The sequence below is a fragment of the Desmodus rotundus genome, chromosome 7, assembly GCF_022682495.2.
Source record: "Desmodus rotundus isolate HL8 chromosome 7, HLdesRot8A.1, whole genome shotgun sequence".
Taxonomy (NCBI): domain Eukaryota; kingdom Metazoa; phylum Chordata; class Mammalia; order Chiroptera; family Phyllostomidae; genus Desmodus; species Desmodus rotundus.
The window spans coordinates 49,476,758-49,501,312 of record NC_071393.1 but is presented as its reverse complement, the minus strand read 5'-3'; the positions used below and the strand labels follow the sequence as shown (position 1 = coordinate 49,501,312).

The 24,555-nt window shown below is 45.2% G+C and overlaps 2 protein-coding genes across 2 annotated transcripts; one reads left to right on the top strand and one right to left on the bottom strand.

The window, feature by feature from the left end:
• Positions 1-3,465: 3,465 nt before the first annotated feature.
• On the bottom strand, positions 3,466-6,101 carry CLEC14A (C-type lectin domain containing 14A). The gene has a single exon (XM_024551379.4). The coding sequence runs from the start codon at positions 5,960-5,962 to the stop codon at positions 4,541-4,543; it is 1,422 nt and encodes a 473-aa protein (XP_024407147.2). The 5' UTR covers positions 5,963-6,101; the 3' UTR covers positions 3,466-4,540.
• A 2,543-nt stretch (positions 6,102-8,644) lies between these two features.
• On the top strand, positions 8,645-12,796 carry LOC128781439 (uncharacterized). The gene is made up of 3 exons (XM_053929053.1): positions 8,645-9,929; positions 10,242-10,373; positions 12,454-12,796. Exons 1-3 carry the CDS (start codon positions 9,243-9,245, stop codon positions 12,778-12,780), a joined length of 1,146 nt encoding a protein of 381 aa, XP_053785028.1. The 5' UTR covers positions 8,645-9,242; the 3' UTR covers positions 12,781-12,796.
• The last annotated feature ends 11,759 nt before the right edge of the window (positions 12,797-24,555 follow it).

Below are 24,555 nucleotides of genomic sequence, written 5' to 3'. Positions count from 1 at the left end.
AAAATTACAAAGGATCCTCAATAAAATTAACTAACTTTTACGGGAAACTATGAAGCACAGAAGGCAGTGGGATGACTTAAGCAAAGCATTATAAAGAAAAGGTTACCAACTAAAAATTCTGTATCCATCAAAACTTTTCTTCAAAAAATGAAGAAGAAATTAAGGCATTCTCAAGTAAACAAAATTAAGAGAATCTGTCACCAGCAGACACGTCCTGTAAGAAATACTAAAGGGAGTCCTTCAGCATGATAATAAAAGATACTAGCCAGTGACAAAACCATGCAAAGATATAATGAACATTATAAAGGTAACTACACAGGTAATATAAAAGACAGTGTAAGTGTACTTTTGTTTATAACTTTTCAGTCTCCTATATAATTTTAAAATGATACATAATAAAGCAATGGTTATAAAACTGTGATGGGCTTATAGTGTACCAAGACGTAATTTAATTGACAATAATTGGCACAAAGAAGGAGGTAGGTAGCAGTCCTTTACTTAAACTGACTCCATCCCCAAGAGAGGATGTAGCAACTATATTGCAGCAAAAATTGTGTTACACAATTGAAATTAGTTGATATTTATACTAACTATACCGTCTTTAAATTAAGATGTTAATTGTAATACCCATGGCAGCCAATTACAAAAAAAGCTTTATGAAAGCAAAAGAAACAATAAGAAAATTATAATGGTATTTATACAATATTTATGTAATACAAAGAAAACAGTAATGGAGGACTGGAGGAACAAAAAGGAAATAAGACATGGAGAAAGCAAATAAAAAATAGTAGCTATAACTTCTACCTTATCAGTAAGTATATTAATGACAAATGTATTTAACATCCCTTCAGAAGGCAGAGATTGGAGAATGGATTAAAGAAAATAATCTGACCATATACTGCCTACAGAAGACACTCTGGATTCAAAGATGCAAATGTCTAAATGATGACTGCAAAAAGTTGGATGCAAAAAGATATACCAAGCAAAAACCAATCATAAGACAGCCAAATGTGTTATACCAATATCATGCAAAATAGACTTTGAAACAAAAAAAAAGTTACTAGAGGTAAAGAGGGACATTTTCTAATGATAAAAGAGCCCATACATCAGGAGTTCGAATAATTATAAACACATATGCACCTAACAACAAAGCTCCAAAATACATTTTTTAAAAAACTGGCAGAATAAAAGTTCAGATAGATAACTCAGCATTAAAAGTCAGTGACCTCGGTAGCCATATCCAATGTCTTAAATAACTAATGAAAAGATCAAACTGAAACAAAACTTGAAAAACTCTGACTAAACTAGTCCTCACAGACTTCTACCGTGTCCTCTACGCAACAACTGCAGGGTATACAATCTCCCCAAGCACCTGTGGAGCACTTTCCAGGACAGACCGTATGCTAGGCTCCAGGATAGGCCCTAAAACAAGACTCAGTAAGGTAAAAGGGTTGAAGCCATACAATGTTTCTAACCACAGTAAAGTCACATTAAAAACAGAAGGAATTTAGTTATAGTTATAAATACCTGTATTAATAAGGAAAAACCTTAAATTAATAAATCTAACTTTCCATCCTGGAAAATTAGAAACAAGCCCCACAGTAAACCCAAAACAAGGGTAAGGATGGAAATAATAAAGATTAGGTAATAAGTAAATGAAATAGAGGCTACAAATAGGATAGGGGGAAAAAAATCAATGAATCCAAAAGTGAGTTCTTTGAATAGGTCAATAAAATTGGCAGGCCTTTAGTTACACGGACTCGATTCCCCAAAGAAAAAAATACTCAAACTAATAAATTAGAAATGAAAGAGGATGTCATTATCAATAGTATGAAAATGAAATAAGTAAGTATATGGTAATAGTATGAATACTTGTATGCCAACAGATTAAATAACCTGGAAGTAATCACTAAAGTACTCAGGGGTGAGGAGCATCAGGTCAGAAATTTACTCAAATAATTCAGGAAAGAAATGTTATTTTTATTGTATTCACAACTTCTTTATATATGAAATTGTTTTTAAAAAAATAGAAAAGGAAAAGAATGATACCATGTCAGGCGACTATTCACAGCAAGGCTTATTATTGTAAGAAAGAAGGAATCTCGAAGTTCAACAATAATAGTTTACTTCCAATCAGTGGCAACATTCATTAATATACAAGTTTCAACACATCCGCGGGCACACACATGAGAATGCCTGAATTTGTGTTTGCAGGTGGAGAGCAGTGTCAGAATCCGCTGAAAGGCTGAGGTGTGACTGTTGGAGTAGCCGGCAGAAAGGAAGTGGAGGTCATTGGAAGTGAGGAAGTTAAGGAACCGAAATGCATGGGCATTGGAAGAGTCATACATGAGGACTTTGAGATTGTATAAGGGGATAGCAGGACTTGGGCTTGAGAGAGAGACACTGTTAAGTTAGGTTCCAAGTTTTTCTTGTAAGGAAATGACTGAACAGATGCTATGAGATGAGTGCGGGGGCACAGGGTTTTAAGTAAGAAAGGAATGAACCTCAAAGAGGTGGGAGACATAATGAAGTGAATGTAGAAAAGTAGTACAGAGGAAGAAAGGACACTGACCATAAACTTAAATAGGCCTTAAGCATCATGCTTGGTTGGTCTGATTCTGTCACCAATTCAAAATGTCATGGAAGACTTCATAGCCAGAAATAGAAGGAAATTATATGAAAGTATGAAATAGTTTTCTGTAATTCTTTACTGATCTACTTACAAAGGGAAGTAATAGAGGGAAATAATAGAGTAATTGAGCTGAACCTATTTATTCTTCACATTTGTTTGTGAAATGATTTTATTTAAAATTCCTTTGAATATTGTTAATTCTAATTCATTTATGATTTTATTTAAATGCAACTGTTTAGACAAATCTTTAACATATGAAGCAGATTACCCATTACTTTATTCCTTTAGTGTGTTAATACTATTTATACTATATATACAAGGGTTGGCAAAAGTGGATTAATAAGTAGTAATAGAATAATAAATACATAAACACAGTAATAAACTGTTTCATGTATGCACAATTGTAAATCTATTTTTGCCCACCCCTGAAATGTATTTTACACATCGCACACTCAAGAATATCAAAATGGTTTTATGAAAACATGGTGTAAGCTTCCCATTTTTATTCTTTATGGTTGCTAAGCTTGTTTCTTTATCTGTCTCCATGCAGCAACCCCCACACACTCAGTTTTAAAGCCTCGTCATGCTATTAGAAGAGAAGTATTTTCTATGGATCTCTGTGTCACTAGGTAGTGACTATTATTGTGTCTTGATTGCTTTCCAGAGGAATGCTTCATTTACATTACTTTCTAATATCCCAAGTCATAACAGGATGACAGGTATTCATATTTACCATTATTCTTACGCTGTTAACTCTTATGCAAAGCCGTTTGCCATGCTTTTGCCCATATAGACACTGATAAATTAAAATCATTCCAATATGATCACGTATGGTCACTGAACGTGCCTTTATTAAGGGAGGAGAAAATGGTGTGGAATTCGAGTTTTTCCATGGGTTACACAGTGCACACAAGCCTAGCACCTTTGGAGGAAGTCCAGCTTACTTTTGCTTGAATGTGCCTAGAAGATTTCAAATCAATATTTAGCATTCGTGTTTTCACTGAAAATTAACATTGCCATAATTGGAAATGTGGATCAGCACCCTGATACTTCGGAGAGGGCTCTCTGGTTGGGAAGGTCATTACACTGGAGAGCACAAACACTGGAAGAGTGAAACAAATCACTTGTTTCCTCCAGCAAGAACACAGAGTAAACACTTGAATTGGCGGTCAACTATAGTTTGCTTCTAGAGCCAGCAATGCCGGCAACACTACAGGTTGGATTTACAGCACAGCGCACACACGTAGCAGTGATTTGAAAACCAAGTACAAAAGAACCAAGGAAAAATAAGAAGTTACTAGTTCTTAAACTTCTGCTCCTTGTCATACGAACTTAAAGCTTTCCCCTCAGCCTAAAACAGAAAGTACTTTCTTTGCTGCACCCAGTGTGCCTCTCAGCAGCTCTTCTTAAAAAATCACTCCTCCGGGAAACAAATGATATTTGAGTCTGGGTTATCAACAATCCTTTATTGTTTGCCTGGGAATTTTAAACCAATATACTCCCAGTCTGAACAGAGTAGGCAGAATTTTTCTTTCCATCAAGGTAAAAATAAAATTTTTAAAAATTGTATTGTTTTCTGTTTGCTTCCAATGTCTTAAAAGGTTCAATCACTTCTTGAAATCCCCCAGGACAAACACAAGAAAATACCTCTCCCCAGTAGAATCCCGGGCCCCTGTACCAACCTAAGGCACTTCCACCTTAATGGCATTAGAGAAGGGGCGGTTCAGACATACTCCTCCTTGGTGGAGGAGAGGGTATTTAGGGGAAGGGAACTTATACAGGAGTTGTCATTTCCACAGATAAGCTCCTCTTTTCCTTTTCCCTTTTTATTGAAAGTGAAAAACTGTGCCCAGTAAGTGCTCACTGTCCCGTTTCCCCCTGTATCTCCGGAGCCCAAAGAAGACCCAGTCAGTGAGGCGCCCTCTGCTCTGTCCCGCAGGCTGCGACCTTCACCCCATTGTCTGCGTTGTGTGCGGGACTGGAGCGCAGAGCGGTGACCTCAGCATCACTCTCCACACCAGGAGAGGCCAAAGGCCCCTTTCGTGACTGGGAGGAAGGGCTTTTGTGAAAACAGAGTTTGAAAAGCCCCAGTACAGTCATGGTCAAGATCACCAACACAACTACCGCTATGCTCACAAGTATGAAGACGACGGTGGAGGAGTCCAAAGCCTGGGGAATGTCGGAGGAAGATGAGGAATTAGACTTGGGAATAACGCTTCCGGAAGAAGTGATGGCGGCCTTTGAGTTGGTTGGAGGGGACGATTGAAGGGTAGGCATCGTGCTCTGTGCTTCCCACCCAGGAATCTCGGGAATATATGTTGCTGAACTGCCTTGTCCAGGGATATGAGATTTCTCCTGGACCCTGGGTGACCACGTTCTCCTCGGCATGGAGCTGGTTCCAGTGGCCGGTGGGTGCCTGGTAGGCACTTTGGTTCCCCCAGGGTTCGGCTCTCCTTCTCCATTGGTTACACAGGAGCGTCCGTCTTTCCCCAGCACGAAGCCCGCAGCACACTCGCAGGCAAAGCCTTCCGAGTCGTCTAGGCAATCATAGAGCTCCACGCATTTGCCAGCACGGAGGTACCCCCCAGGGCAGGGACAGAGCACAGCCCCGGGGGGTATCCCGGCCCAGCGAGCGCCGACCTCATCCACGGTGCAGGTGGCAGTGATGGATTGCTGCCCGGGGCAGAGCGCACTCACCTTGGTCCCTGGGGGACTGAAGTCCAGCGCCGCGCTGTGCAGCTGGAAGGGCGCGCGGTAGCTCAAGTTAGAGGCGGCCCCGGGGCGCGGTGCAGGGCACAAGCCGTCAAACTGGTACTTGCACAGGTAGCCGTTGGCGCGTACGTGGCAGCGCATCTCCTTCCAGCCTGCCGGCTCGACGCCCCCGGTGGCCTGGAGTCCGGCGCAACTCCTCGAAGTGCAGGAGAGTTGGGGCTCCTGCACCCACTGCAGCGTGTCGATTTCCGACCCGCCGACGTCGGAGGACAACCAGGAGAAACCCCGCAACGGCTCGTCCTTCAAGGTGCAGTGGGATCGCCGGCGCTCCAGCGCCACCCAGAACAGAAGGTCTTTGGAGCCCCCTCCGGGGCCGGGGCCTGCCCGCAGGAGAGCGAGCACCGTGCGGAGCTCAGCGCCCCCGCGGACAGTGCTGAGCGCCCCGCCGCGCAGGTTGCAGGCCTCTTCGGCCGCCTGCCGCTTGATGGTCGAGTGGTGCAGGCTGTAGCAGGCCCCCGAGGCGGAGCAGCCCGCGCGGTCGGCGGTGGGGTGCTCGCCAAGGCTCGGCAGGGGCCAGAGGGCCTGCCAGAGGAAGCACAGGGCAAGAGCCGGCCTCATCTTGGAGGTCCCGCGCGCTCAGCTGTTCCCAACTTAGATCCGTCCCGCCCAGGGGCACGGAGTTCTCCTTAGAGCAAGGTCACCGCCCTCTGCAGCTGGTTTTACCCTTACTTACCCCGCCCCACTCCCGCCCCAACCTCCAAGGGTCCCCACCAGAGTCCTGACGGCCGCTTCCCTCAGCCCGCGACAGGAAATGTGTTGGGAGCTCTGCCAGGCCCGGTGCAGCCCTGATTCATTCTGGGGTCAGGGACACAGTTGGCGCTAGAGCACTGGGAATGCAGTCAGCCAGAAGGCCAAACACCCTGCTAACAGCAGGGTGGGGGTGGGGGGAGTTGCTATTGGGGTGAGGGGTCTCGTTTTTTTCACGTTTAGGCAGTTTTAGAACCCCAGATCCCCAAACAATTTGGTGAACTCTAACAGGAAGAGCTGGAGAAAAGGAACTTGCTCACAGCCCACGCCCGCCCATTGTGCCTCATCCGGAGTAGTGGAGTTGGCTTCACAACAATTTGTAAGCTGTTGAGGGCTAGGCAAGAGAGCTAGGCAATTATAGGCATTGCTAAGCAGAAAACCTCTTGAAGGTCACTGGAATAGATAGGGGAAAGAAACAACATTGTCGGCCAAAGTAAGGCAAACAATACGTGATTTGCAGAGGGCTCATTCTGAGTTACAGCCAATTAGTTAGAGGGCCATAAAACTTTAGGCGCCAGACTCATCTCAGGTTTGGACCCTTTAAACTGAGAGTACAAATTAAGTGGGACAGGTGGTTCTTATCACAGGAGACAGGGGTTCAAGAGAAAATTTTAACATCTGGTTAATGTTCCTCCAAAGCCAAGAGCTATGCAGAGATAGCAGCAACTCCCGCTTTTGTAACTTGCTTGCTTGCTTCTCACTGTATAAAAGAGCTAGCCTGTGAGCGTTCGGGGCGGCTCTCATTTGCAGCTCTACGGAGCACCGTGACTCCGGTCACTTTGGGGGAGTCCGCCCCTGCGCAGGTAAAAGCTTTGCTTGGCCAATAAACCATCTATAAATCTCTTAAGAGTCAGAGTCTTTCGGTTCCTAGAGCGAGAACCCTCGATCTCGCATATAACATTTGGAGGCCCCAGCGGGATTCTCTCCATCTAGGAACCGAAAGGGGAAAACCGAGCTCGGATAAGGAAAACCTGGCCAGGGGGTCTGGGCCCTGAGGTGGTAGGTGGGACGCCACCGGAAATCCACTCAGGGGGCTCCCAAGGAGGGGACGCCCTCGGGAGTCTGAAACGAGGGGACGCCCTCGGGAGGGGGAGCTCGGCTCCCCGCGACAAGGGTTTTTTTGTCGCGTCTGGTAACAGTTTCATTTTGCGCGCCGTCGCATCGGGAACTAGTTTCGTTTTGCGCTGCGCTGCGATGTGTGAGTGTGACAACCGCGGTATTTCTAAATAGGAGTGTGAACATTGTGTTTGATTGTGTGAGGACAGAGTGTGTGGCTCCACGGGCAACAGCCTACGGAGCGTGCGTGGGTCCCAACCTGCGGTTCCTTAGTCTGTCATATGGCATAACGGCTGGGAGTTTAACCCGGATCCTACGCGGGCAGCCTTAGCTAAGACAGACCTAAGTCCTCGCGAGAGGAGAGGCCAGGCGGACGAAGTGAAAGTAAATTGTCATTTCTGTTCGTTTTGTTTTGTGTGTTTGTCTCAGTTACGTGAAACTAACCCTTATGAAAATGGGCCAGCGGGAGTCCACCCCAAACTCCCCGCTTGATTGCATCTTGAATAACTTTTCTGATTTCCAGCGCCGTGCACGTGGCTACGGGAGCGTGCAGCTCCATCCGGAGCTCCTGCGGACTCTTTGCCAGCTAGAGTGGCCCACCTTCGGTGTCGGGTGGCCCGCAGCGGGGACCTTTGATCTCCCCATTCTCTTTGCCGTACGGGGAACAGTGTACAGGGTGCCACACCCCGATCAAATGGTGTATATAGATGTCTGGGTAGATATAGCCTCAGATCGCCCCGGGTACATACGCAAGTGTGAGTCCGGAAACCGGAGGACCAGAAGGGCGGTGTGTGTGGCTACAAGGGGAGGCGGGGAAGCACGCCCAGAGTGTAGATCCAGACCCACACAGCCGATAACCGAGTCGAAAGAGAGACCGAGACTGTACCCGGTGCTGCCGGAGAAACCGGAGGACCTGCTGGACCCCGCGGTAGCCACTCCGCCCTACCCGTTGCAGAGGCCCGGCACCGCCGAGCAGAAAGAGGAAGTACAGAGTCCTCCTCACACCCGAGGAGGAACCCAATATGGGGAAGCGGGTAGGGCGTCTCCCCACGGAGGCGCCGCCATTTTACCCCTTAGAGAGGCACCTCCGGCCCCAGACGCGCCGCTGCGGGCTCTGCCGCGGCTGATCTATGTCCCCTTCTCTACCAATGATTTATATAATTGGAAACATCAGAACCCCCCGTTTTCTGAGAAACCTCAGGGTTTAATCTCCCTCCTGGAGACCATTTTTAGAACACACCAGCCCACTTGGGATGATTGCCAGCAGATCTTACAGACCCTCTTTACCTCAGAGGAGAGGGACAGAATACTCTCAGGGGCCGCGAAGGCAGTAATGGGGGAGGAGGGAGAGACTGCCGCGGGAAGGAGGGAGGTGGAGGATATCCTGCCCAGTCAGCCCCCTGACTGGGACCCTAACACCAGTGGGGGAAGGGACGCGCTCCTCCAGTATCGCCGGGCTCTGTTGAGGGGATTGAAGGCAGCCGCTAGGAAACCTACCAATTTTAGCAAAGTAAGTGAGGTAACCCAGGGAAGGGAGGAGTCCCCCGCAGCCTACCTAGAGAGACTCATAGAGGCTTATCGGGTGTACACCCCACTTGATCCCGGAGCCCCAGAGAATAGGCGACTGCTGAACATTGCATTCGTTACCCAAGCGGCATCAGACATTCGAAGGAAGCTCCAGAAAATAGAAGGGTTTGAAGGGGAAAACATTAGCAAGCTGTTAGAAATAGCTCAAAAGGTATATGTTAATAGGGACGATCCGGAGGTAGGGAGAGCAAAGGAAGTGGCGAAGATTCTACTTGCAGCACAGAAACCTCCGCAGGAAGAAAGAAGAGGGAAGAAACCCGGGCAGGACCCGAGGCGGACACAGCTAGGTAGAGGTCAGTGCTTCTACTGCAAGGAGACAGGACACTGGAAGAGGGACTGTCCAAAGCGTCAGGCTGAAAGAGGAAGGAGGGGTACAGGACCAGCGGTCTTGCTTCAAACTTTAGACTGACGGGGCCGGGGCTCCATTCCTGTAGGCTCCCAGGAGCCCATGGTCACCTTGAATATTGAAGGGAAACCAATAGATTTCCTGATTGACATGGGAGCCACATTTTCAGTTCTAAAGCAACCCAGAGGACAAGTACAAAAGGCAAAGACTAAGATAGTAGGGGCAACGGGTAAGGAGGAATCCTACCCGTGGACGACTGCCAGGATCACTAATTTAGGGCACGGCACCATAACCCACTCGTTCCTAGTAATTCCAGATTGTCCCTACCCCCTGCTGGGTCGGGACTTGCTGCAGAAACTCCAAGCCTCCATCACCTTCAAGCGAGAGGACAGTGGTGCTTCCGAGGGAGGTGAGAAAGTTAGCCTGGAAGTAACTGTGCCTCTATCAGAGGAGTACCTTCTAGCGGCCCTCCAGGAAGGTAAGGGGGAGTTCACTGGGGTGCCAGAGGAACTGCGGGCAATGGTGCCCGGGGTGTGGGCTGAGTCCAACGAACCAGGACTGGCCTCCCACCAGCCGCCAGTCATAGTGCAGCTGCTGAGCACCGCTAGCCCGGTGCGAGTGAGGCAGTACCCCATACCTGCACGGGCCAAGCGGGGCATAGCGCGGCACTTGAAGCGGCTGCTAGAGGCAGGCATTCTCCGCAAGTGCCAGTCTGCCTGGAACACCCCCTTGCTCCCAGTCCAGAAGCCTGGGACCCAGGACTATCGCCCAGTGCAGGACTTGCGAGAGGTGAACGCTCGTGTAGAAACTATTCACCCCACGGTGCCAAACCCATACACCCTGCTGAGTTCGTTGCCTCCAACTCATACCTACTATTCAGTACTGGACTTAAAGGACGCTTTCTTTTGCATTCCCTTGGCTCCCCGAAGCCAAGAGATTTTCGCATTCGAGTGGAATGATCCAGAAAATGGGCTGGTGGGGCAGTTCACATGGACCAGGTTGCCTCAAGGGTTTAAGAACTCCCCCACCATTTTTAACGAGGCTTTAAGCAAGGATTTGCAGGCTTACCGCTCGACCCATCCTTCTATCGTGTTACTCCAGTACGTGGACGACATCCTCATAGCTGCTGCCGATGAGGAAGAATGCAAAAAGGCCACCCTGGACCTGCTCCAGGACCTTCAGCGGATGGGGTACCGAGTATCTGCCAAGAAGGCTCAGATTGTCACCCGAACTGTAAGTTATCTGGGGTATAATTTACAAGGGGGACAAAGGACATTATCTAGCCAGAGGATCCAGACCATACTGCAGATTCCAGAACCCACTAACAAAAGGCAAGTGAGAGAATTCCTGGGAGCTGTAGGGTATTGTAGGCTCTGGATACTAGGATTTGCAGAGATGGCAAGGCCACTGCACGAGCTCACCCGGGGTAAAGAAGAGCAGTTCATTTGGACAGACAAGGAAAGGAGGGCCTTCCAGGCCCTCAAGGAGGCCTTGGTAGCTGCCCCAGCGCTGGCATTACCAGACGTGGCCAAACCCTTCCAGCTATTTGTCGCTGAGAAGGGAGGGGTAGCACTAGGGATCCTCAGCCAGGAGCTGGGGCCCTGGAAGCGGCCAGTAGCATACCTGTCCAGGAAACTAGACCCCGTAGCGTCAGGCTGGCCAGCATGCCTAAGAGCACTTGCAGCCACCTCCACCTTAGTCAAGGAGGCCAACAAGCTAACTCTGGGCCAGGACATCCAAGTTATTGGAGAGCACTATATAGAACAAGTGCTGCGAGCCCCCCCCCGATAGGTGGCTGTCTAATGCACGGCTAGTGCAGTACCAAGCGCAGCTGCTAAACCCCCCAGCAGTACAGTTCCTGAAAACAACTGCCCTGAACCCAGCTACACTGCTGCCTGTGCCTGATACCACAGTGACTCACAACTGCAAGCAGATACTAGACACAGTGACGGGCTCACGCCCTGATATGAGAGACCAGGCCTTTGAAAAGCCAGAGATAACCCTCTTCACGGACGGGAGCAGTTTTATCAAGGATGGACAGCGGTATGCAGGGGCAGCCGTGACCACTGAAGATGCAATAATGTGGCAAAAGGCGCTACCAGCAGGCACTTCAGCTCAAAAGGCAGAATTGATTGGACTCACCAAGGCACTAGAAATAGCCAAAGATAAGATTGTTAACATTTATACTGACAGCCGGTATGCTTTTGCTACTGCACACATCCATGGAGCCATATACAAAGAGAGAGGCCTCCTCACAGCAGGAGGTAAGGACATAAAGAATCGGGAGGAGATACTGGCCCTCTTGGACGCTATATGGCTCCCTGCCAAGGTAGCTATAATCCACTGCAGGGGGCATCAGAAGGGCAGTTCCCCTGTTATTAGGGGAAATAACCTCGCAGATGTCGCTGCACGAGAGGCGGCCACCAGCCAAGGGGAATGTATACTTCCCTTAATTCCTCAACCAGACCTTCCCCCGGATCCTAAATACTCAGCCGAAGAGGAACAAGAAGGAAGACAGTTAGGAGGAGAAAAGAATAAACAAGGATGGATAGAGCTACCTGATGCTAGACTCTATTTACCCCAGGGAGTCATGAGTGAGATTGTAAAGGGGATCCACGCTAGCTCACACCTAGGACAGAATAAGTTAGAACAGCTCATTAAGAAGTATTACCTAGGGCCCCAGGTTAGGGACATAGTCCAATCTACAGTCTCTAGATGTCAGGCCTGCGCAAAAGTAAATGCCCAGAACAGGAAACTACCCCAGTTTATTAGGTGTAGAGGGAAGTTCCCCGGAGAACTATGGGAGATAGACTTCACTGAGATGTCAAGAGGAAAGTCTGGGTACAAGTATCTGTTAGTATTAGTAGATACCTATTCTGGGTGGGCAGAAGCTTTCCCCACTCGGGGGGAAACTGCTTCCACAGTTTGCAAGATCCTACTAAGGGAAATAATACCCAGATATGGAATCCCACTAGCACTAGGATCGGACAATGGGCCCGCTTTTGTGTCTAAGATCTCCCAAGAGTTAGCGTCAAGGCTGGGGATTAATTGGAAACTCCACTGCATATATAGGCCCCAAAGTTCAGGACAGGTAGAGAGGATGAATAGAACTTTGAAAGAAACCCTGATTAAACTAAAGGAAGAGACCGGCGAGAACTGGGTTGAGCTACTCCCGTACGCCCTCTTCCGGGCAAGATGTACCCCCTATGTTAAATCATGGGCCCCATATGAAATAATGTTTGGCCAACCTGTGCCTCTAGTTCCAAAACTGACCACGGAAGAGATAGAGGTATCTAATCATAATTTCCTCAAGTCCTTGCAGGCACTGCAGCAGGTGAGAGAAGAAGTTCGCGCGTTGCAGAGACTGCCGCAGCCAGAAGGGAAGAGTCCAGCCAAACCCTTGGAGCCAGGCCAGTGGGTGTGGGTCCTGAATCACCGACAAGGAAATCTTGAACCTAGGTGGCTAGGACCTTTCCAGGTACTATTAAGCACCCCGTCGGCGGTACGGGTGGCTGAGAAGCCATACTGGATTCACCTCTCCCACACCAAGCCAGCCCGGGACCCTGAAGAAGACCAAAAGACATGGCATGTCCTACGAGACCCGGAAAAACCCCTCCAATTGAAATTCTCCAAAAAGTAGGACTATTTCTGTTTTGTGCTGGATTGAGCGGGGGTCAGGAGTTTCAGGAGTGGGTACTGATAAGGACTGCAGATGGAACTGTGTTAGCTACTAACACTAGCTGGAACCCCAAGGGATCAACATCTATCACCCTAACCACTGACTTCTCCAAACTATTTGGGGAGAACTTACGTGATTCCCCAATATCACGGGTAATAGGGTCCACAAACCTTTATAGTGGTGCGGGGAAGGTGAGTGGAGGAGCCCCTTTTGAACCTTTAGTCAGAAATGAGGAGGAATTCCTCAACAAGCAACTGATTCTGACGGAGGCATATGGATGCCCCGAGCCACCTGGAAAAAGCAATAAGAGATGTGGAAACTTTGGAGATTATTACTGCAGAAATTGGGGTTGTGAAACCTTAGTTACTAAAGGGGAATGGACGCCCGGAGGGGGTGCAGACAAGCACATCAGCGTGCGCAGGACTGGATCTTATCCGAGGAAAGGGAGATCTAACCAGTGTGCTGAGAATAACTGTAATCCAACCACCATCATCGTGCACACTGCTCAAGACTCAGAGTGGATAAAGGGGCGCACTTGGGGAGTTAGGTTATATGTGTCGGGGTCAGACCCGGGGACCTTCTTCACTATAAGAAAGCTCCCAACGAAAGGGAGGCCTCTTCTCCGGGGCAAGGGGAATGGACTGCCATCTAGAGTTTCTAGGCCCATCTGGGAGACACCAGGTCCACCCGAGCCTAAGGTCACGAAACAACCCAATGAATCCACAGATTTTAGCAAAATCCCACCGGCTGGCTCACCCGTAGACAAGGAAGATGCCACCCGGGCTCCCTTCCACACCCAGAATCCCCTTTTAAATGAGATTCACCATCAAGGGGAATCTGCTTTAAATCTGCTTGATAAGGTTTTTCTTTTCCTCAACAGTAGCCAACCTGAGACTACTGAATCTTGCTGGCTCTGTTTGAATCCGAGGGCCCCTTATTATGTAGGCATAGGCGCCAATACTACTAAAGGGGGGTCTAATACCCCAGCAGAAATCCATGTAACCTCAGCCTCCAGTAGTTGTTTTACAGATAGCACTCTCACCCTAGAACAGTTCCACGGGAAGGGCACATGTTACCTCCTGGCTGGGTTTAATCTGACCACTAGCAATTATGGAAATTATTGTCTAACCCAGGAGATTCTACCCACAGCTGCAGATGGTCAAACGCCTTCAGTCATTCAAGCAGCAGAGGGAACATGGTTTATTTGTACTGCAGGCATCTCCAAGTGTATAATGCCTACAACCCCAGAGTTCTGTGTTAGTGCTTTCATCATTCCCCAAGTGTACCTGTATGGAGGGGATCCTGATTTCCTGCTGAGAAGCACCGGGAAAGGACCCAGGCGGGTGAAAAGGGCGCCCTTACTCATCCCCATAATAGCCACCATAGGAATAGTAGGATCGGCGGCTATGGGGGCAGGAGCACTAGTTCATGGGGATTCTAGCCTGAGAAAACTCTCTCAAGAATTTTCTAAAGATATATCCCTCCTTCAGGATCAGGTAGCATACCTTGAGAAACAAGTAGATTCTTTAGCAGAGGTTGCCCTTCAAAATAGAAGAGGGCTTGACCTGCTCTTCCTCCAGCAGGGAGGACTCTGCGTAGCACTTGGAGAAGACTGTTGTTTATATGCCAACCATTCAGGAGTCATAAGAGAAAGTATAAAGACTCTCACAACAAGACTCAGGGAGAGAGAGCAAGTATCTGACAGCACTAATTGGTTTGCTTCCCTATTCCAATCCTCCCCATGGTTAACCACCCTGGTGTCAGCAATAACTGGTCCCCTTCTGCTCCTTATATTGCTTCTCACCATAGGACCAGTTATTATAAACAAGCTTCTTAGTTTCATTAGGGACAGAATTGATACTGTAAAGCTTATGGTGTTGTCCCAACCATACATTAAGTTACCCCAGACCGACTGGTCAAGGGTTTGACCCATCGTCCAAGAAAAAGGGGGGAATGTTGAGGCCAGGCTTGCAGAAAAATTAGTGCTGTTACAGCAAAATAATCACCAGGTTTCCTGTTATGAGCTTAGAAGGAAGCCGGGCTACAATGAACTCACTATGGCCGGCGGAGGGTTAAAATTAGCACAGTAAGTAATGCAGGATTTAATTGTGCCTTCCAACTCTCTTGCCAAATCTGTTGCCTCCAGAATACGACGAGGATGCCAATTGTCCAGTAATGCCAACCTTTGGACACCGAGCCTGCAACTTCACAGTGACAACCAACTGACTTGGATTAAATAAGGTCCTTCCCCTTACAGGAAAGGACTACCTCCGTGCTGCACCCCTTTCAGGGCACCCCTGACCCAAGGTTAGGTAGGACAACGTCCATGTCCAGCCGGAAGCAGTTACAAGAAGATGAGACCTTCGTCCATTGTCCTTTATATAATTATAAAGGGGTTATATATCTAAAAGGAAGGATTGAAGCAGGGTGCAGCCAAGAGGAGAGCCCCAAGGGGGGATTTGTAATGGGGTCCAGAACTCAAGGTGTACCATTATTTACCACCAATTTCTTATCCAGAGTTTTATATAACTGGGTACATAATTCCCCAAGTGTATCTCTATGCAGGAAACCCAGATTTTGTTCTCCCCTCCAGGACTAGGGAGAAGAGAGCTCCCCTTGTACCCATAGTAGCCACTGTGAGGATCTTAGGGTCCACCGCACTCAGTGCTGCAGCCCTCATTCAGGGAGAATTAGAGTTAAGGCAGCTTTTGCAGACTTTCTCTAAGGACATATCCCTGCTGCAAGATCAAGTAGCTTATTTAGAAAGATAGGTAGACTCATTGGCAGAGGTAGCTCTGCAAAATCGGAGAGGATTAGATTTATTGTTCTTAAGGAAAGAAGAATTATGCGCAGCATTAGAAGAAACTTGTTGCTTTTATGCTAATCATTCAGGGATAATTAGAGATAGTATTAAGGTCTTAACCAAGAGACTGAAAGAACAAGAAAAGCTAGAAAAACCAATGTAGTACACAGGAATCTATAAGATGTCCCCATAGCTGACTACCCTGATTTCCTCTATTTAGTAGGCCTTTATTAATTATACTCCTGTTTAACTTGTAGCCCCATCATCATTAATAAGCTTACGTCTTTTATTAAGGAAAGGATAGAGACCGTCAAGCTGATAGTATTGGCCCAGCCCTACACTATCCTTCCCCATGAAGAATATGATTCAAGGATTTGACTCATAAGTGCCAACAAGGAAATGGGGGAATGTTGAGGGCTAGGCAAGAGAGCTAGGCAATTATAGGCATTGCTAAGCAGAAAACCTCTTGAAGGTCACCAGAATAGATAGGGGAAAGAAACAACATTGTCGGCCAAAGTAAGGTAAACAATACATGATTTGCAGAGGGCTCATTCTGAGTTACAGCCAATTAGTTAGAGGGCCATAAAACTTTAGGCGCCAGACTCATCTCAGGTTTGGACCCTTTAAACTGAGAGTACAAATTAAGTGGGACAGGTGGTTCTTATCACAGGAGACAGGGGTTCAAGAGAAAATTTTAACATCTGGTTAATGTTCCTCCAAAGCCAAGAGCTATGCAGAGATAGCAGCAACTCCCGCTTTTGTAACTTGCTTGCTTGCTTCTCACTGTATAAAAGAGCTAGCCTGTGAGCGTTCGGGGCGGCTCTCATTTGCAGCTCTACGGAGCACCGTGACTCCGGTCACTTTGGGGGAGTCCGCCCCTGCGCAGGTAAAAGCTTTGCTTGGCCAATAAACCATCTATAAATCTCTTAAGAGTCAGAGTCTTTCGGTTCCTAGAGTGAGAACCCTCGATCTCGCATATAACATAAGCGACCCCAGCTTTCATTAGGGCTGAGACTGGGGGGAGAAAAAAGTCCTGTGAGAAATGCAAGCATCTCCCTTCCCCATCAGAGGCAACACTATTTAACTGCTGGTCTCTTCCTGGGCTATGCTTCTCTGTTCTATGAAAGGAGATTTAGGAGTGCCTCAGGAGCAGATGTTCCTGATACAGTCTTTGCTATAAGTCGGAGGGGCAACTGCTCCGCCAGCAGCCTGCTGAGCAGCCAGGAATCAAGGAACAGACAAGAGTCACACAAGGTTAACTATGCCATTCACTCACAGCTTTTATTGAATTCAGGCTCATGCAAAGTAGAACATCAACATACATCAATACCCTACTCACACTCTAACAATCTAAGAGAATTATAACACACAGAGCAATCAATGGGGAGTAATGAACCTGAGTCCCAGGGCCTCAGTCTTCAGGTCCAGGAGACAGCACAGTGGGCCAACATCGTCTTGGAAGGAAGGATCCCCAGAGTCAGGTGGGCAACAGGGAAGATGGTGGCCAATGCCAAGGGGGACTGCTCCACACCACTGCTGGAGCAGTGCTCCAGTGCTGCTCCAATGCTGCTCCACACCACTCTGGTGTGGAGCTCAGCTGTCTCAGCAGTGGTCTGGAACCTTGAAAGTGGTGCACTCCACCCTCTGGGTCTCTTGATAAGTGTCTTGGCACCCCTGATGGCAAGTGGGGACTATCCCCAGGAGCCTTCTATGGGTGGTCCCGCTCCGTAGACCCAGCTGTTCTGACCACGTGTGCAGGTATCTTGGGTCTGCCTCCGTGCCAGATGTGTCTAGCATAATTTAGGTGGCTTCCCTCTTGAACCAAAGTTGTCATGGCTGACTGGCAGCCACCTTGGTTGACATGAGTGACTCCCTTTTGTTTTATGTACTTTATGCTCTCTCGACCAGACCAATGCTATCTTATTGGTTCTGCTCTCCGGTGAGTGCGGATTGCTGGTAAGAGAATTAGAGTTCCTTTTGGGTATCTTAAGTGGGAAGTCCTGTTTCTTGGGTCAGCACTTGCTATAAACATTGGTTTTTCACTTCCCTTTGTTTCTCTTTAAAATAGCCTATGTTAGTACATTTGGGAAAGGAAAAATGTACTTATAGGCCCAAATGAAAAATATTGGCCAAAGATCTTAACTTTTGTTAGGGCCCTTATCATTATATCGGTTCATAACTTCTTCAAGCTTATAGATTACATATAAATGAGTTTGTGGCCTTATTAATAATGTTTGAGAAGAACTCTACCATGTGTGATTTCTAACCTTGAACCATTTTAATGTTATTTTCTCCTATGATTAAGTGCCAATTTTGCAGCGGTCAGTTGTAAAAGCCCTTTGAAAGGACACTGGAGTTCAATATCCTTAAGAAATTAAAATATTTATAACATTATAATGCATATTGTATATTGTAAAAAAGAATACCCTACAACTTAAAAGTCAGGTGAGTCAATTTCTTGAGAATTTCAATGTGTTTTTTGTTTAACTAGAACCACTTCAACTCATTTAGGAGTGGGGAGAAATTAAAGAAAAGTGAAGAAAGGAAAGGTTAAACACTGCACTGTCCATGAAAGAATTTTCTGGTTAGCAGCTTTGGCAATTCGACATCATTTTGAGAAATATATGTCTGTATTGGCTCACAGTGAGCAAATGTTATAATCAGAAATGCACAGTTTCAACTAAGCCCCCTTAAACATGCTTGATGCTTTTAAATATCTATATTCAGAACGAAAGTTGCTGTTCATGAGTAACGCATACCACTCTTGCAAACTCACTTCGTTGTACTGGATGCTACTGTCCAGGTTACGGAGGGGGGATAGGCAGGAAGGTTTCAGGACCACATTTGTATGTTCCTACCTCATTTTAGCCACTCCTCTCACTCTCCTACTCTTGACAATTCCATGTGTCATAACAAAGGGTAGTAAACACCTTGACTCGTCCTCACACTTACCCTGCTTTTGCTGACTGAGGAGGTTCGCAGTGGCATTTCTCTCCTACTCTTGCTATTTCCCAAATTAAAAGACATTCATCAGTCCTTTATTTCAGATGCTCAAGATTAACCTTAAATGTGACTTTGCATTTAAATTAAGTAACTAATGCCTTATGAGAAAGGAATATGGAAATTCAGAAATCTAATTGAATAGCTTTTAAAAATCTTTAACCACTTGGGCCAGTTCTGTATGCCTTTGCAATCTAATGATTGTGAATTTGTAAATGTGTCTGTATAGCACTGTATATTTTAATAAAATTAAAACTTTTATAAACCTAAGTAGCCAATAGAAATCTTTTAGATGTTTGTAAATTCTTGGGATGAGACGCCGCTTCTGGAGAAAGGAAGAATGAACGACTGGAGAGCTGACAGTGAACACAGGATCTCATGTCCGGGCATTCTGCCCAGGGGGCTGGGGTATTAGGAGAGAACACTGGGCAGTAAAAACTACGCATCACTGTCCTAACCATGCCTACAATGATAGGAGAGCAGAGTTAGAAAAAAAACTAGCTCAATGTAAGGCATATAATTTTGTGATTAATCACTTTATATTGATCTACATACCACTAAAATGAGATCAAAGGAACAATGAGCTTAAGATTCTGAGTGGTGGATCCTTTGGGTGGGAGGAAGGAGGGGGATGCGTTGGTGGGGGAGCCAGGGGGTGGATGTGGGCTGTTGTTAGAGTCCTAGCTTTTGTTTTGGATAGTGGATTTATAGACGATTATTCCACTATGAGAAATAAATAAGTAATTTTAAAAAATGAATAAAAGTGGCTATGTCTAAACAAATGATGAGAATGACACAAACCAAAAATTATCATTAATCAGATTCTGAGCAGCTGAGTTCCACCATGTAATGTAAAAATAAAATCAAGATGTAGTTACATTTCTATAAGATATTGTAGATATAGGATGTGTATTTCTTTATTCCTCACATTCTTTTACAGGTAAAGCATTTCTACATTTTAGCCAATTATTAATCTGAAAAGACATAGTAACTAAAATATTTTCCTTATGTTTCCGGACTTTTCACACAGTCTGTGTATTATTGGTAATCATATATGGTATTCATTTGTTCGTTCCCTTATACGAGGCTATCCAGGGAATGTATAAGGAAGTATATGAGAGAATATATAAGGAATACGTTCAGTACAACATTTTCAATTTGATTATTAATTTAAAGTATCCAAAACAGAAATGGAGAAAGATACAATTTTAATAATCACATCCCATGTCATCTCATAAATTTATAAATTGTTGATCCTCCCTGAATAACTTCTATCACTATTGAATCATTATTGAAAGAAAACAACACCTCTATCTTCACATATTTCTGATTTCACTTAAGGCATATAAAAAGACTTTAGAGGAAATTGAAAAGGAGACAGCATTCCAATGGAAGAGTATGCTGCTCAGAAGCTAATCTATAGAGACTAAGCATTGTGAAGATTTATAGCCTTTTAGAACTGCTTTGGACCATGCCAAAATGATCAGTGATCAATATTTTTAACTGAGAAAATTTTGAATTCTATTTCTCAAGTGGCTGTGAAGTGCTTAATGAATGATAAAATCGGGTAATTGTATTTGCTGAAAACACAACTTGTAGTTGTCATTATATACTTGTCCTAATGAGGATACGTGGTTTGACTACTGACCCAACAGATCACATAGGCTCATAACCTAACAAATCCCTACACATTGGAATAGATAAAGACTTGCTTTAGATGACAGTGTATTTAAGACATGCGCACACATGCATATACAGTCAGTCATTTCAGAACGTATGTCACAATGATGGGTACTTTTCTGGTTTCGTGAACAAAGTGACTAACAGAAATAAGAAACTTAAAAAAAATTAAACTTTGAGCTTGTCCGTTCACACTGCTCTCTAAACGGAGGCAGTTATGCCCATATTCCATGTGCACTGGACATAATATAAAAATTGTTCTTTAGTCGCCATTACAGGATTAGTACACTTTTCCATTGCCAAGTTTATATATAATAAAGAAATAATAGAGGAATGACTTGTGCATGCAAAAGGCTCGTTATAATCCAAATGCCTAACAAGTTCTAAAGTATAAATGTTTGTCTTACTAATCAGATATTTTTTCAAAATTGCCTACCAAGCTGGTTTATGAGCCACACTAAAAAATCAGTCTCATTACTTAAAGTCACATGGTTATACACACACACTCTCTCTCTGTCATACACACACATACCCCTCACCCAGTCTTTATTTTTTTGACAAATGACAATGAAAGTTAAATTTGTAGTTAGTTAATATCATCCAGCAAACAAACCACAGTTGTGTGGAGTTGGGGGCACAGTGGGCTGGTTGTAGACTTTCTCCTTTTCTAAAATTTGGCCTCCATCTGATCTACGGTATGAGGTGCACAGATCTTGGAGTTCTTCAGGGCCTCGTCTTGGATCCTCTTATCTGCCCACTGGACAGTCTCTTCCTCGTGATCTCATCTCATCTTGTCCTATGGTTTTGGATACAATCTCTATGCCAGTGATGCCCAAACTCATGTCCATACTTTATTCTTCTTGACTGGGCTCTAAATCCATATATCCGCCAACTACTTAATACTTCCACTTTGGTATCTCATAAGTACTTCAAATCTTATTTCCTGTACAGAACTTTGGTTCTTTCCTCCTGAGCCAGTTTGTCATCTTGCCTTCATCATTTTAATGAATGGTACCTTTATCTCCCAGGATGCCCCTCCTAGATGCACCTCCTTCACATATTATGCTGGTCAGGATTTTTCAGTTGTAATTGACAGAAATTTACCTCAAGCTAGCTAATGCAAAAGGAAATTATTTGATCAATGTAAGTTGGAAAAATTCCGGAGTAGTTCCAATAGTTAAATGGTGTACTTCTAAAAACCACTACAACCAGGAGGTTTTATCACACCAAGATTTGTCTCAATCTCTGTCCTTTTCTCTTTTCTCTTCGTGTCTGTATCCTCTCCGGCTTCCTTTGGCCTTTGTCCAGATAACCTCAAACAAGACCAGTGGCAGTTTTCATGTCATACCCTTATAACATTTTACTGAACGAGAGTGTTCTCCTTTAGCTCCATTAGGAAAAGCCTGAGAAAGGATTCTTACTGATCCAGCTTCCGTAATTTGCCAGTCAATGGCTCAATCGCTGTAGCCAAAAGGATAGGACCTAGAGATTAATGATTTTCTTTAGGGCTCAGAGTCTCTACCAGAAGTATATGCAAGGAATATTCAATTCTAAGTCTCCAGTATCATTTGAATGGGTCTAGTTTTATGTCTTCATCTTGATCATCTTACTCTGTCCCCATCATATCTTCTTCCTGGTGTGCCTGCATCTTCCTGACCCCATGGAATCCATTCTGCATAGTCATCAGGATTATCTTTAAGAACTTCAGTCTAATTATGTCTCTGTACTGTGTAAATCCCTTTCATGACTTTGCACTGCTCCTAAAATACACAAAGCTCAAAATCCTTACTGAGACCTACAAAACGTTATCTCCTCTGTCCCTTTCTAGCTTTATCTTCTTGTCCCTCTGGTCTGAGTTCCATTGCCAGCACCTCAGTGAGCTTTCCAGGCAGCCCGATCTCCAGTACCCCACTAAGCAGCCCTCCATCCCCAGTCTCCTTCTATGACATCAACCGATTTTGTTTTCCTCATAGCAATTATTAACCGCTGAAATTATCTTGTTTGCTTGTTTTTCCTGTCTCACTCTTAAGTTCCATAAAAAAGATAGTACTTATTACAAATGAGTAAATGGGTGTATAAATGAATCTTCCCTCATCTCTCCCCCCTGCATTTTTAAAAATTGTGAAATATCATATACATATAGAAAGTGTCTGAAACACTTATGCACAGTTTTCCAAACAACCACGAAACCACCATCTAAGTCAAAAAAAATAGCATAGGGCCAGCTTGTGGTTACCAGCTTCTTTGGGATATGTCCTGTGTGCTCTGCTCAACCTAAGGCAACTTCTCTTGCAGTTCTCTGGGAGTAGGAGAGGTGGGTTAACTTCTGGTTTGCCCTGATATTGACAATGTAGTTCAGCTGATTGGTCTGAGAATCTTCTTGTGTGGGGTTGGATTTAGACACTTGTTTCTCTTTCCCCATTAGGTTATCTGAACAAGTTCAAAATTACCAGGACTGACAGCAAACATCTAAGGGCAAAGGTAGGCTCAGTGCTCATTTCATGTTTCTGTGTTCTTTCTTCCCCCTTAGATTTCATCTTGGTTGTGTGGTTTGTTAATAACTGGACACATGGAATTTTCTAGCTTTTTTGACAAGAATCAGATCATTATTCCACGGGGCAAGCAGTCTTAGGCCCATTGACTAGGCTAGTGTGTCTCTTACTAAATTGATCTGAAGTTCTGCTTTGAGAACTGTTGTTAAGAAATTCTTATTGTAACAAAGCGGGTAGCATTTTTATTCAGGTTTCTGGACAGCTGACTGTGGTGCCTGGTCCAGCCCTGGTGTCCTACTACGAGCTGATCTCGGAGCATTTGTGTTGTAAGAGTGCTTGAACTTCAGGACATGCCTTAAGTCTGAACGTGTGCCTTTTCCGCAGGTGCCTGCAGAACTTCTACTTCCCAGAGTTAGAAGAGGGAGGGGAAAACTCACAGCTACTTAAATTCAAATCCCACTAGGCTTATCTGTTATCACTTTGTAAGTTCCAGGGATAATCAGCATTTACCTTGTACAAGGGAGGCAGTGGGAACCTTGAAATTATTCTTAGTCAGACTTACTATCTGGCCCATTTTGAGGCCTATGCATCGGATAAAGTCACACGCCCCTACACAACAGCTTCTACTTTGGCTTGTCTATTCCAGATATGTGACTTATTCTACTATTATGTAGCATTTCAAACCTGAGACATTCAGAAGGTTCTTGCCTGCCCTTCAGATTTAGCATGGAAGTTTTTAAGATAGCAAAAATTTAGGCAAATCTATTCAATAAAATCAGATACCGTATATCTTTGTGTTACGTTATATCTTTGTTTTGTACTAAACTCACATAATATGACATGATTTATTGTAGTGGGGAGATAAGCGAAAGTGCGGCTTGCTGTGCCAGTTACAGCATATACACATCTGTGAAAAACTGGAAATCATTACTATATATTTTTGCTAAATTACACCTTTTGCAAATGGTCTTACCGTGGGTTTGGCTTTGTAGATATTGACGGATTGGAATACTTCACACCAACTCTCTTTCAATAGCTAATGTTTAGCATTCACAATTTGAGAAACCCAATATTTAGAAATTTAGAACGATATTTAGAAATTCACCATTTCGAATATGTATATTTGTGAATATGTCACCGTTTAATATTATCCCTTCTACACACATTCTCTGTGTATTTATGTAGGTGCCAGCTGGATATCTGACTGAGGAATCCTCTTGAGAGTTACAGTTTTCCTGATCTTCTATTTAACAGGCTCACCCTAAGTCATAGAACATAGAGGTGGAGAGCAAGAACGGAGCTTAGAAATACGTTGTCCGTTATAATCTGGGGTGGTCTTGGATGACTGCAGCGTTCCTGAGATGCCATCTAAATGCACATTCAGAATGAGGCGGGGGAGACATGGAGGAGGGTGTGAGCACCTCTTCTGTGCTTTCAGTCTTCCTCCAGATGGCATGGAAAGCCAGCAGGAACCCTTCAGGGAAAAGGCTTTGTAAATCCCTCCTCCTCGTTCACTCCTGGGCCTCCTTGAGGAACTGTAGGCCTATGGAAAAAGCTGATTTCAACACAGAGAAGGTTTCATCAGCAGAGCAGAAACCCTGTCTCCCTCTGTGTACTGAGAGAATTCAGAAAAGGCTCTGCTGGGTCCCCTTTATTGAGTGACAGACACACCATGACTTTGATACATCCTGAAATGTCAGCTCAGCAGTGAGGGGACAACTCCCCTAGTCATTCTCTGACTCTCTTCACGTTTCAGGATAA